A 12,926-nucleotide genomic window follows, 5' to 3' on the forward strand; every position below is an offset into this window, starting at 1 on the left:
GAAGTTCCAGCACCCCATAAACGAGGCAATCAACCGAGAACTGCTGCAGGGACTCCCTCAGGCTTAGCGCCTGACCGAGTCCTTCAAGTCAAAATGCATGAGGAAGGATTCATTCGACTCGAGCCCGCCAGTGGTCGTGTCTGTGTGCTTCATATCAAAACCTTTGTCCGTGACTAGAGGCAGGGATCTCTTCTGAGCTTCCACATACGTTGTGTAGACTTCGGCAGGAAGCATCTCTTTGGCAATCGCCAGACCTACAGGGCCCACACTGAACGGCAACAGGCATTGGGTCAGGTCCAGCTCATCCATGCGCGCGTACAGTAACGACGTCTCGACTTCCTTCTTGTAGAACGTCAGAAAATGGCTGACGGGCAGTCGGTACGACTTCACGACTGGATCAGATCACGACAGTTATCTCACACTCCAGCCAGCACACGAGCTGCATCAGTGTGAGGTCGAAAACAAACTCGAAGCCTCGGAAGGCTGGAATTGTCAACGAGTTCAGAGGTTGGACTGCCGCGATCTCTGGAACGGTTTCCAGCTTTAGAATCTGGATTCGATTAAAGATGCTGACGTCTCGAAACGCAATTGAAGTGTCTTGACCGGCAATAGTCACGTGCCGTTGCGAAGTCATCCGTTTTGAAACGCACTGCTCTATGATGCCCTGCTGGTCGATGGTGTCCAAGTACTCTTCAAACACCTCATGCTGATCGACTGTGAAGAGCACTACCTCAATGTTCAGAGCAGCCAACGCCTCCAAGAACGCTTCCGTGCCTGGCCGTGTAAGTCTCTGTAATTCAGAACAGAAGTACGATTCCTCAAATATGTGAGCTATGACGTCCTGCACATCCAAGACTAAAGTGAGCGCTGATACGACCGCCACATCGGCACTCACGCGAAAGAACGGGGTCATCTGAGGCGTTGTGGATGATTCTCATCACCGGCAAAAAATAGCGCTCCTTGATTAGTTCTATTTATGTCGACGACCAACCCAACTAACATCGGCACAGAGTGGGACGACCTCCAGGTCAAATTTGGCAACTACGCCAAGCCCGAGGAGGTCAAAACTGAGCAGCAGCTTCAACAGGATATGCTGGATGTTATGGAGACCGTTGACAAGCACGCACATTTGACACTGGCCGATCTCAGCGAGAAGGAAGACGAAATCGAGGAAGATGATCTGCTGGCGCTACGGCGCAAGCGATTGGTAGAATTGAAGGCGCGTCAGTCCGCGTACAAATTTGGCTCCGTTTCGCACGTGGGAAAAACGGACTTCGTGCAGGAGGTCACGGATGTGAGCAAGAAGCATAGTTGCTACGTCGTTCTTCACCTATACCAGGATAGTGTGGATGTCTGCAGGCTGCTGAACGAAATATTGCCAGTGGTGGCCAGAAAATTCGGGCAGGTTAAGTTTTGCAAAGGAATTTCGTCTGACGTCATCCCGAAGTTCCCGGACGCCAATTGCCCCACGTTGATTATCTACAAGGACGGCACATGCCAGAATCAAGTGATGGGTCCTCATGCCTGGGGCGGTGACAACGTCACACCCGAGTCGTTCGAGCTGTGGCTGGATCACCTGGGCGTCGTCAAAAGTGACATCGCTGAGGACCGCCAGGGCGAAAAGCTTGCGGCTATGGTCAGGAGCAAAATGGAAGAGCGATTTGATTTTTGAATCACATAGTAGTTCTCGGTACGATCTACTCGAGTCCATCGAATGTGCTTAAGACTCGAGTCCATCGAATGTGCTTAAGGTAGTGTGTTGTCTCACTAGATTCTGGTCGCGCCAGAACTCCTGAAAAGATGGTTGAGGTTGTTCTCTACTGGAAAAAATGTTAATGCCACATGCTATTGCTGGGAAGCCGTGAGATGTGTCAGGCGAAAAGGCTTACGCTGATCTGAAGATTAGACATTGCGGCGGCAGGTCGGCAATCTCGATGCGGTAGTCCACGTCGACGTCGATGATTCGCAGCGATTCCGGCAGGTCTTCCACCTGTTGACGAAAGTTCATTCCAAGTTTTAGCTTGCGGAGAGTGGGAGGTAATAGTCCGGGGAGAATGGCTCGGTTGAAGAAACAACCGAAGGTTAGGGACCCCAGCCCCGACCTGAAGACGCCAGGGTAAAGGCAGCTGTTGAACCTCTTACCGAACTCGAGCGCCCAGAGAGATGGAGGGAAGGTGCCTAGGGGGACCTTTCTGTCGAAGTACTCGCCAAGCCGCAACGTGTGAAGTCGACAGGGCAGCTCTCCCAAAGTGTTGTTGAAGTGGTCACCCAGTTCCAGTTCCAGGAGCGATTCGGGTAGCGTCTCCCGGCTCAACGGTTGGTCGAAGTCGTTGCCGAATACCAATTTTGTGATAGAGTTGGGGAGTGTGCCTCTCTTCAGGGGCCGGTTCCACTTCCACGGCATTCGTAGCTCTCGTAGGCTCGAGGGCAGCAGGCCGTCGGGTATGCCCTTGTCGAAGTCGTCACCGAATTGAAGAATGGCCAGAGTTGCTGGGAAGACTCCAACCTCCAGTGATTGATTGAAGCTGTCTCCCAAGGAGAGGTAGCGAAGGCATGGCGGGAGATCACCCACTCGTATCGGTTTGTCGAATGTAGACCTGAGGCGCACTCGAGAGATAGAGGTGGGGAATTGGAAATCGCCGAGGGATTGGTTGAAGTAAGAGCCAAAGCACAAATCCACCACGCCAGAAGGTAGCGGACCTGTCAAGATACGCATGTACCCTCGTTCTCGCCTGGCGGTTCCGCGGCCGAAATACAGTTTCTTAACCGTGCTTGGGAGTTTTTGAAGTGCGCCGTTGAATTCGTCACTCAGCTCCAGCTCCCGCAACTGGCTTGGGTAGGCGCCCAAGGGCAAGTCACGACACAGGTTCGCGTTGCGTATCTGCAGCACTCGGAGGGAGGCGGGCAGCACGCCAGGCGCTATGGCCTGATCAAAGCTCCCGCACAGACGCAGCACCCGCAAACCGCTGGGGAGCACCGGGAGTTTCTGATTGTAGGCGTCACCGAATCGGAGTCTCCGCAAATCCGATGGTAGAACGTCGAGACCCACTTTTTGATTGAACGAGTGGCCGAAATAGAGAACCTGCAGTCGATCAGGCAACACTCCTGCATCTATAGGTCTGTTAAACTCCTGAGACAGATCGAGACGCCGAAGGCCTAATGGTAGAACTCCGACCTTCAGCGGAGAATTGTACCCTCGGCCTAACATCAACCGCTTGACTCCACTAGGAATCACACCTCTGAGCAGCGATCCGGCACCCGGGCCGGGTAGGGCCAGGTCTAGCAGGGTCTCGGGGAAAACGCCCGGTTCTAATGGGGTGGTGTTGCTTTTCGCGCTGCAGTAGAATCTTGTCAGGCGCTTGGGAAGGTTTTTCAGCCCAAGGTCGAACTTCTGCCCGATTAATAAGCTCGTAACGGTCACAGGAAAGTGGACGTCGTCCAGCTCTGTGTCCCAGTAGTCGCCGAACTTCACTGACCGTACACCAGGTGGAAGCACGCCTTCGCGGAGTGGCCGCGAGTAGTGCTGTCCGAAGTCCACATCGCGGACGCTTTTTGGCAAATCACCTGGATCCAGCATTTCATCAAAGGAATCGTGAACGCGGACGCCCACCACCTCCGTGAACAGCTCCGGACGCTCCCTGAACACCTGGACGTCCTCGACAACCACCTTCTGAAAACGTGGCCACCGGTGCATGGAAACGTGAGCGAAGGTGTCCACGCTGTCAATTGACGCGTACATGCTCTTCCAAAACCAGGGGTCCACATGTTCAGGCGCCCATGTCCGACACAAGTAGCATGGCACGTCTCGAAGCTTGTAGTTCAGAGTCTTGGAGGAACGACGGAGTAACGACAGCACCTCGCATCTCGTGTACCGATTTCTTTTGCCGGTAGAAAAATAAACATGACTCGGCCCCCTCCCCGCAGAGAAGCTTGAAAAACACATCACAAGCTTGTGGAAAAAAAGCTTCGGCAAGTCCTCAAATTGCGGCACCATTGATGTGCCGGTGTTAGTTTTGATCTATGATAATTAATGTGACCCGTTACAAGGCCGCAGCACACCTGTATCGTGTGGGTAGAAATCGAAATAATATGTAATTATTGATTGTTCGATGCCAAGAGATCGTAGCAAGCATGGACGAGACGGTAGTCTAAAGGGAGAGGGCAAATCGCGCAAAAGTCGACTGAATAAGCAATTCTCGTCTGAAAGTCAAGAAACCTCTCTACGCAAACGCAGAAGTAAGCACGCGCGTGAGACGTCTGACAGCTCCTTCCCCGAGCGTCGACGAGACCGGCACCGGCGCCGCTACAAGGATAGCACGGAGGACTCTTCGGTTGAACGCAGACGCAAGAAGAAGAGCAAGTCAAAGAAAAATAAGAAACGACATATGTCTTCTTCTAGCTCTGTTGACAGCCCCGAGCGCCAACCAAGTCCCCTGCCGCAAAGTGCACGTGCAACCGTGGAAGAACCAGTTGCAGAAGTCCCTGTTCCCCAGATCCCCGAGCGCCCTGACATGCGAGAGATGATCCAAATTGCGGGGCGCAAAGCTCTCCAGCTCCGAATGAGGAAGCTGGAAAATGGAAACGTCTCAGAGTTCGAACCCCTTAACTGTTGGCCCGACAGAGAAACCGTGTTGGGTGACGCCCGCGCCGTCCTCTACCGCGATGGCATTGTCCTTCATCGAGGGGATGACCCTCCAAAGCCTATCAGCGGCTTTAGCGAGTTGGAGGGCGTGGTGCCTCGCTTTGTAACTGCGTACCTGTCTGACAAAGCCTGGGATCCATCTCCGATCCAACGCATTGTCATTCCGGCGCTGCTTCAGGGCCGCAGTATCTTCGCCATCGCCCCTACAGGTACGGGGAAAACCCTGTCCTATTTGGTACCTTGTCTGACTCGGGCTCTCGCCTGTCGCCGAACCCGCAAAGCAGCGGAGAGTGAGAAGAGGCTGTGGCCTGAGATGTACGCCTTCGTCGTTGTTCCCACTAGGGAACTGGCGATGCAAATTTTCGACGTCGCAGAGACCTTGAGGAATTTCACCGTTGGAGAGACCGCCGAAGCGGCCGAGCAGTTCAACGTGGCGAAGGTCATTGGTGGGGAAGAGGCTGTCTACACTTATGAACGCGTTGGGGATCGAGATCGCAGGTTCGTCGAGGGCGATATGGCGGTGTGCACGCCTGGCAGGCTGATCGACATGGTTAACAGGGGGTCTCTACGACTTCGCAGCTGTGACACAGTTATTCTTGACGAATTCGATGACCTGCTGGACAGCCGAGACTTCATTGATATCGTGCGAACGGTGAATCTGCACTGTCCGGACCGACGAGTACTCGGGTTGTTTTCTGCTACGTTCCCACAGAAGGTTATCAACGAAGCGCAGAAACTTGGAGGCAACAGGTGTTTGCACGTTGACGTGGGTTCTGACAGCACTGAAATCGTACGTCAAAGGAAACACGTTTTCCACCTTCATGAGGATCAGGAAGCTGTCTACCAAACCGAACTTCCCAAATTGATTCAGGAGATCAGAGACACTGATCCGCGGAAGGAGGATTGCAAGATAATGGCCTTCGTCAACATCAGGGCTAACCTGACTTATCTGCGCGATGGGGGTTACCTTTCGAGCATCAACAACGTTGAGTTCATCCAGGGCGAACAGGACTGGGACGAGCGCCGCCGAATTGTGGGGAAGTTCAAACAGTCGGGCGGCGTACTAGTGTGCACTGACCTCCTTCACCGCGGCATTCATATTCCGACGATGGACTATGTGGTCAACATTGACTTTCCGAACAGCGACGACAAGTACGTTCATCGCGCTGGGAGGTCAGGCCGTCTGGGCGAGGAGAACGCGGGTGAGGTGCATTCGTTCATGCTTCCCTCTGACGTCGCCAACATCGGGTTCGACATATGCAAGCTCATGATTAGGTGTGGGCAGCGAGAGGCCATCCCAGATATCCTTCGTGGCGAAAACGACGCCAACATGGCAAACATCGATGAGGAAATAGAGAGAGAGAAGCAGGAGGAGGAAGAGCTCTACAAAGCAATCATACCCGAATACGACTTCCAGAAGGACGAAGGCCTGGACGTCTTCCGACAGCAAGGGTTCACCGACGAGCATGGCACTAGTGGCAATGATGGTCAAGGCGTCGGCGGCGCATGGACTGGAGGTCAAGGCGGCAACATTGATACGTGGACCGATGCATGGAGTGGAGGTCAAGGCGACAACGCCAGTGGATGGGATGAAGGCGTTGGCGCATGGGGTGAAGGTGGCAACACTGCGAGCCAACACGACTTTGATGCCGGCAACAAGAAGGCCGATACCTGGGATGCCGGCCACGAGACGGCCTGGGATGCGGATGGCGACAATGCGTGGGCCAGTAGTTGTTACGTGGAAACATGGTGATCGTTTTGATACTAAACATGACACACCTTCCATATGTAGTCATCACATGAAGAACTCTTGGAAGCAACTGGGGTAAGTGAGAGCCCTGCAGCAGTGAGGCTGTTCCGTACAAATTGAAGCTGGTTCGAGCCGCGGTTTGTGCCGCTCAAGAAACATACTCCCTGGGGACGGAGGTAGGATTTTATTGTAGTGATCAGACCAGACACCGCGTGAGGCCAGTGAGCCACGTCGGCTCCGACAATGACGTCAAAAGACTCACCAAGGAAGCCCCCCCACTCGTACACCTCGAAGTCCAGGTTTGGAGGTTTGTTCGGCATACCACGAGCCATCTGCACCACCTGGCCGTCTCCGTCTGTAGCCATGACAGAACTTGCAAAGCGAGACGCTACCAGGGCCACCAAGCCAGCGCCGCACCCCAGCTCCAGTACTCTCTTATCCGCCAGCAGATGACCATAATCCTCCAAGAGAAGGCGGGCCAGGCGCTCCGACGCAGGCCACACGACCAAGCCGGTCTTGTCGAAGTCGGTGGAAGCTGCCCGACTGCATCTGACAGTGAAAGAGACGGGATCATCGACCACCTCATCGAATGCCGACCTGTTCTCCGACGAGACGGCAAGACCTGAGAAGTGCACAGTGAGGTCCTGATACTCCTGCTGGCTGAAGAGTGACTCAAGACCGTCCATGATAAGAACTGCTATTTTCGTGTGACGCCATATCAGAACGTTTCAGTGACCACAGACGCATCCCAAAGGCAGTCGAGACGATCTCGAGCATAATAAGACAATTGATCTTAAGTTGTAGGGCAGACGGATGAAGGTCGCTGCGACCAATTCAACTCCGAGTGAGGCTGTGACATGTGAGACATGCAGTAATTCTGGATGTCGGCACCCACTCAGTGAAGATTGGGCAGGCAGGTTCGGATGCGCCGCAGCTGTTTCACCCTTCCGCCTACGGCCTGCCAGCAGGTTCACGTGAAGGTCAAGAGATGCTGATAGGCGAATTTGACTCGAGGAGCAATCAGCATGTGCGCAAGCTATCCACACTCGGCATCTCGCCCACCCACCGAAGCATGCTCAAGCACTGTCCCTCAGCTGTCAGCCTCCTCTGCGATGGTGGTCGTGGTAGTGCAAGCCAGAACTGGGTTAGATCAGCAGGGTTTTTCCCTTTAGATCCACTGACGAAAATCGACAAGACTGATCTGGTGGAGCTATGCACCTATGACCATGCGACGAAGACGCACGATCTTGATCTTGACGGCATCCTTCTCCTGGTTGACGAAGTGCTCGGCGCCGAAAGGCCGGACACGCCTCCGGTGGTGGTGCCGGAGCCTACGGAGCACGACGCTGGTTTCCGACATCGGATGGTCGAACTACTGTATGAGGGGTGCGCGTCCCCGGCACTCTTCCTCCAGAAGAGAGCCAGCCTGTCCATGTATGCTGCGGCCTATGTGTCTGGAGTATGTCTGGATGTGGGCGCTAGCCATAGCAGCTCCTGTGCTGTCGTGGAAGGCTACGTAACGCCTCACTCGGTACGCACCTCCGCTATGGGGGGCGATCTGATGTGCCGAGCAACGCTAGAGCATATACAACAGGAGAACGACGCCGTGGAGTTGTGGCCTGGCGGCACTACCTCCGCCCTTCCGCCGCTCTACAGGTACACACCCGACGGCACGATTCCGTTGCCTCTCGTAACGCCTTCCTACGCTCGCTGGTCTATGAAGACAGTATGTGAGGGTCTGGTAGCTTCCCGACTTGCATTTGCCCCCCCCATTGTGGAAGACGACTTAGGGCCAGGTAAGTTGACTATGATGCGTGCCCCACGCTCGGTTCCGTGCCTTCACGATGCCAGCAAGGGGAATACCAACCGCAGTATAAGGGGGCGCGGTCTTCGCCGTTGCCCAGTAACGGTGCGAACAGTGATTTCAATATTCCGCTCTGACGACTTCCAGCCTTCTTCCCTCCAACCTACGGCGGCGCTTCAAAATTCGCAGAGAGCTACCAGCTACCTGATGGTAGCGAGATCTCGTTCGACGCAGACATGTGTCAGGCCTTGCCCACTTTGCACTTCGTTCCGAGTAACTGGACTGAGGAGTATCCTTGGCTCCAGGACTTTGGCGACGTCTGTGGCGCAGATGACTTGGTGTGGAGCACTGTCGGCAGCCTCTCCCAAGCGGACAAGGCGGCCAGTGCATCGCGCGTGTTGGTGTGCGGAGGGGCGTCGATGGTGCCGGGTTTCGTGCCTTCCCTCCTGAGCTTCGTGAGCGCCTACCAACACCGAGCTGCCGATGACGGAGAGGAAGACGTCTTCTCCGGCCTGCAACCCTCGGCGTTGCCACCTGGTGCCATCAAGGGCTGTCGGAAGTGGCGAACGGTCTACAACCACTCTGCGTCGCCGGAGGTCGTGCTGCAGGCCATCGAGTCTACGATAAACGTGCCCAATACCTGGAGAGTTATTGCCAGCGAGGATTGGGTTACTCGCCAGTTTTCGTCCTACATCGGCGGCAGTTTGCTAGGGTGTCTAGGCGTGTTTTCCCGACAAATGGCGGTGCCCATCTCAACCTACTTCGAGACGGGAGCCGAAGGTCTGTGTGCGCGGTACTTCTGAGTTAAACGACAAACATTAATCGGAATCAAAAAGGGAATCTGAGTCAGAGAACTCGGAAGACTCAGAGGAAGCTTTATCGGATTCTGGAGCCTCAGAGGAAGCATTATCAGATTCTGGAGCCTCAGAGGGAGCATTATCGGACTCAACCACTCTGCGGACCTTCTTTGAGGGCTTCGATATCGGATGCCCCGGCCTTTTGACCGGAGGCGACTCTGAGTTCGCAGATCTTGAGCTGGGTTTGGACAAGGTTGGCACAGATGAGGTGGGTCGTCCAGAGCTTTTGGTGAAGGACAGTAGACTGCTCTGCTTGGCTGTTGGTCTCGACTCGGACGAGTCTGAAAGCATTCCAAGCAGGTCGTCGACGTGGAGTGCAGGGCGCGTCTGTCCCTGGCGTACGCGGTCGAATAGTCCATACTTGGGAGAGGTTGGCTTCGACGCAGTCCGTGACGGGGCGTTGGAGGTTAGCAGAGATGTGATGCCGCTGGTGACACCTGATGCCGATGCCTCCACTTGTTGTCTGGGCTTCCTGCCCGCCTTGGCCTTGGGTCGCCGTTTAGGGCCCTTTTTTGCCTGTAGCACGGAAAGCCGGTGTATCTTCCTCAGTTTTCGGTCGTCTTCTCTCTGTTCGTCGTCCTCCGCCTCCAGCCGGTCCAGCATCGTCTCCAGAGACATTAGATCCTCCTCCCACATGTCACTAGCCTCCGTCGATCTTGTGGCAGACAGCTGGGCTTGCTTCTTTTCAGTCTCTTTTAGGATCTCCTCTACCTTCTCGTATGTTAGGTTCCAGAGAGCCATGGAAAGTAGGTAGTTAAAGTCGCCAGTTCTCATATCCTGCGAAGCGTCCTCCTCGTCAGAGGACTCCTCTTCGACTGGGACAGAAACACCCAAAATGTCATTGTAAGCCTTCTTGAACTTGGCAATGATGCGGCTGTGGGGAGTGAATCCCAGTCGGTGCAGCTCGTCTATGAGCACTTGTTTCTTCTTTCGGCTGATCACCAGTTCTCCGTCTACGACCATTTTGATGAAGCGTGCGCGGTTACTCATTTCCTCCAAGTCCTTGTCCAAAGAGATCAGCAAGTAGGCCTTGCGTCGGTGGTAGAACTCCATCCGAGCCTTCGCAAATTCCCGTAGAATGTCCAGTTCGGTGGCGTACCTCTGGATCTTCCCGTCACGGTCGAAGAGTGTCATATTGGACACAGCGAAGGACTTCCGGAGTTTGAACACCTTCTCCAGCCCCATCACGCTGGCCTTCTCGAACTGCGACCTGGTCATGGTGATATCAAAACGGATGTCCTCATGAGAGGATGCATCTAAAAACGATACGATGCCAAGACTCTTGCGGTGAGCAGTGGCTTTCGCTTTCGCCTTCACCTTGGCTTTGGCCTTGGCCTTCGTCTTTGCTTTGGCTTTAGCTGCCGGTACCGGGTCAGGACAGTCCGACTCCTTCCGCATTTCCTCCAACATCTTCTTGTAATCTTCAGTCCAAATCCGTGGAGGAAGCTCTGTAACTCGCAGGACAACCTCCCCGTCTGGGCTCTCTTCGCCGCCTGTGTGCAGCACCTCGTACAGACCGATGAAGTCAAAGCCAGTGCCCTTCGGCTGCATCTCAACAGTGCCCTTGAACTTTCTGTAGAAGGGTTTCATCGGGTACATAGCCTTGTCCTTCAGCCACAGTCGCAGATTGCTGATGATGTCACGCGGGTTGTAGTTCGGAACGAATGTAGACCACCCAGTGCCTATTCCATCAGCGCCGTTCACAAGGCTCATTGGGATAACAGGCATGTAGAAATGAGGCTCGATGGCTTGCCCATCTTCATAGCAACGGTTAAGAATAGGCTCGTCATCGGGGTGGTAAATCTTGGGTGTGATGCGGCTGAGCTTGGTGAATATGTACCTTGCGGCGCTGGCGTCTTTTCCACCAAAGCTCCGAGATCCGAATTGCCCGCACGGCTCCAGAACATTGATGTTGTTGGTTCCGACGAATTTTTGCGCCATGTTGATGATCGTTTGCTGGATTGACACCTCACCGTGGTGGTAAGCGGAGTGCTCGGCCACGTAGCCTGACAATTGGGCCACCTTGAACTCGGCTGACGACCCTTTCGACTTCTTCAGAACGCCGAACAGAACCTTCCTTTGCCCTGGCTTAAATCCGTCAAGGACCGACGGAATCGATCTCTGCACGTCGTACTTCGAGAATTGCACCAGCTCTTTGTTGACGAACTCCTGATAAGAGATGATGCACTGAGAGTGATCGAGCACGTCTCCATCGCAGTGACCCATCATCCACGCTTTGCGATCTTCCACACGTTTGCTGTTGAACGCCATATCAATGGCCTCTCCGTCAGCGGAGCCGACGTACTCAAACGTCATCTTGTGCGTGTCGATGGCGGCGAAGTAGTTCTTAAACTCCTTGTCAGTGGACGTGCCAAGACCCTTGTAGTACTTGATGGTCCAGTTCTTGCCGCCGTCGTTGCGGTTTAGCCACTCCTGGTACTCCTTTAGAGTGAAGAAGGCCTCACCACGACTCTTCTGCGTCTTGTGTGTTACCTTTACAATGGGTGTAACAAACTGTGAGACGAACCCGTCAACGCGCATCAATCGAGGCCAAAATCGGTGGATGAAGTTTATGATCAGCCCCTTGATGTGGCTGCCGTCGAAATCCTGATCAGTCATAATCATGATAGCTCCGTAACGAAGGCCTTTGACGTCCATTTTGTCCTCGTCCTTGACCGACAAGCCCATAATGGTCATGAGGTTTTGGATCTCCTCGTTAGCCAGCAGCTGGTTGTGGCTGGCATCTCGCACGTTCAGCAGTTTACCTCTCAGAGGGAAAACCCCGAACTTATCCTTGCCGACGACAGACAATCCCGCTAGGCAACTTGTCTTGGCCGAATCCCCCTCGGTTACAATCAAAGTGCACTCATGACTGCGTTTGGTGCCCGCGAGTAGGGCGTCGTCAAGCTTAGGCACGGAGATCTGGCTCTGCCGTCCTGTATTGGCCGCCTTCAGCTTCCGTTGCAGATCAACCGCCTCCTTCTGGGCGGCCCAGAGCAACACCGTCTCGACAACGGAGCTGCCGAGTACCTGGTTCACTGTACGCGCAGAGAGCTGGCAGCAGGAGCCAAAGAGAGACGGCTTCAGGGTCATGGTGTCCTTGGTCTGACTGTCGAAGGTGGGATTGACAATCTGGCAGTTGACAAACATCCAGAGGTGGTTCTTGACATGCGCAGGCTTGATATCCATTCCTTTCTTGTTTTTGGTTCGTACCTTGTCCAGTATCGCCTGGACTAAAGGGTCCACTACGTGATTTACGTGCTGGCCGCCCTTCGAGGTACAAATCGAGTTGACGAATGACACCTGCTGGAACTGCCCAGATTCCGACTGGCCGCAGACCATCTCCCACCGGGACATCTTCTCGTGGATGAGCATATGAGCACCGTCCGGTTTCTTGTTCTCGTCCTCAAAGTCGGAATCGCTCGGAGAACTCGTCTTCTGAGAGCCCTTATCAGGAAAGTACAACTCCACATACGACTTGAAGTTCTTTACCGGCACTTTAGCACCGTTCAACCAGACGTTTGGAATCCCACAGGTCCCAGCGAGATCCAGGACGCGTTTTTCAAAAAGCTTAAACATGCCAGCCGGGATCTCGCGGATGTGGAAATGGGACAGCTGGGGCTTGAACGTCACCTTGACGAAGTCCTTCCCAGAGTAAGAAGATACTGTCGGTTCCTCCGTTTTTGTCATGTTCTTCCTCCAGGTCATAGAGAACCTCCGCCCACGTTGGCTATCCCCACACTCCACTGTGAAACGTTCAGAAAAGATGTTTCTGCATTAAAATCCGGCCTGTCGCCCACGTTAACTTAGCCCCGTAACCGTTACGGCCGCCTGTGATCCGTTCCTCAGAGTCGTCGTAGTTGTCGGAGGTGA

General features: G+C 54.2%; 7 protein-coding genes across 10 annotated transcripts; 3 read left to right on the forward strand and 4 right to left on the reverse strand.

Annotated features, from left to right (window-relative positions):
- Positions 1-63: 63 nt before the first annotated feature.
- Positions 64-913, reverse strand: KVP18_004446 (uncharacterized protein; the record flags this gene model as incomplete). Of its 3 annotated transcripts, XM_067957073.1 has the most annotated exons (2): positions 64-392; positions 421-913. In XM_067957073.1, the coding sequence occupies 2 exons, from the start codon at positions 911-913 to the stop codon at positions 64-66; spliced, it is 822 nt and encodes a 273-aa protein (XP_067807102.1). The 3 variants fall into 3 exon arrangements, with proteins under 3 accessions (XP_067807102.1, XP_067807101.1, XP_067807103.1); XM_067957072.1 differs by lacking the exon at positions 421-913 and having other exon boundaries at positions 64-309; XM_067957074.1 differs by lacking the exon at positions 64-392 and having other exon boundaries at positions 398-913.
- A 63-nt stretch (positions 914-976) lies between these two features.
- On the forward strand, positions 977-1,672 carry KVP18_004448 (uncharacterized protein; the record flags this gene model as incomplete). Its single annotated transcript, XM_067957077.1, has 1 exon — positions 977-1,672. One exon carries the CDS (start codon positions 977-979, stop codon positions 1,670-1,672), a length of 696 nt encoding a protein of 231 aa, XP_067807106.1.
- Positions 1,673-1,885: 213 nt separating this feature from the next.
- KVP18_004449 (uncharacterized protein) lies at positions 1,886-3,739 on the reverse strand (the record flags this gene model as incomplete). Its single annotated transcript, XM_067957078.1, has 1 exon — positions 1,886-3,739. The coding sequence occupies one exon, from the start codon at positions 3,737-3,739 to the stop codon at positions 1,886-1,888; it is 1,854 nt and encodes a 617-aa protein (XP_067807107.1).
- A 370-nt stretch (positions 3,740-4,109) lies between these two features.
- KVP18_004450 (uncharacterized protein) lies at positions 4,110-6,395 on the forward strand (the record flags this gene model as incomplete). Its single annotated transcript, XM_067957079.1, has 1 exon — positions 4,110-6,395. The coding sequence occupies one exon, from the start codon at positions 4,110-4,112 to the stop codon at positions 6,393-6,395; it is 2,286 nt and encodes a 761-aa protein (XP_067807108.1).
- An 11-nt stretch (positions 6,396-6,406) lies between these two features.
- On the reverse strand, positions 6,407-7,078 carry KVP18_004451 (uncharacterized protein; the record flags this gene model as incomplete). Its single annotated transcript, XM_067957080.1, has 1 exon — positions 6,407-7,078. The coding sequence occupies one exon, from the start codon at positions 7,076-7,078 to the stop codon at positions 6,407-6,409; it is 672 nt and encodes a 223-aa protein (XP_067807109.1).
- Positions 7,079-7,205: 127 nt separating this feature from the next.
- Positions 7,206-8,999, forward strand: KVP18_004447 (uncharacterized protein; the record flags this gene model as incomplete). 2 transcript variants are annotated; one of them, XM_067957075.1, is made up of 3 exons in its annotated part: positions 7,206-7,236; positions 7,265-8,188; positions 8,386-8,999. In XM_067957075.1, the coding sequence occupies 3 exons, from the start codon at positions 7,206-7,208 to the stop codon at positions 8,997-8,999; spliced, it is 1,569 nt and encodes a 522-aa protein (XP_067807104.1). The 2 variants fall into 2 exon arrangements, with proteins under 2 accessions (XP_067807104.1, XP_067807105.1); XM_067957076.1 differs by lacking the exon at positions 7,206-7,236 and having other exon boundaries at positions 7,381-8,188; positions 8,344-8,999.
- A 15-nt stretch (positions 9,000-9,014) lies between these two features.
- KVP18_004452 (uncharacterized protein) lies at positions 9,015-12,761 on the reverse strand (the record flags this gene model as incomplete). The annotated part of the gene is made up of 1 exon (XM_067957086.1): positions 9,015-12,761. One exon carries the CDS (start codon positions 12,759-12,761, stop codon positions 9,015-9,017), a length of 3,747 nt encoding a protein of 1,248 aa, XP_067807110.1.
- Between the last annotated feature and the right edge of the window lie 165 nt (positions 12,762-12,926).

This window comes from the organism of the source record quoted next (assembly GCF_019968955.1).
Source record: "MAG: Porospora cf. gigantea A chromosome Unknown PgA_NODE_654_length_12926_cov_320.711, whole genome shotgun sequence".
Classification (NCBI taxonomy): domain Eukaryota; phylum Apicomplexa; class Conoidasida; order Eugregarinorida; family Porosporidae; genus Porospora; species Porospora cf. gigantea A.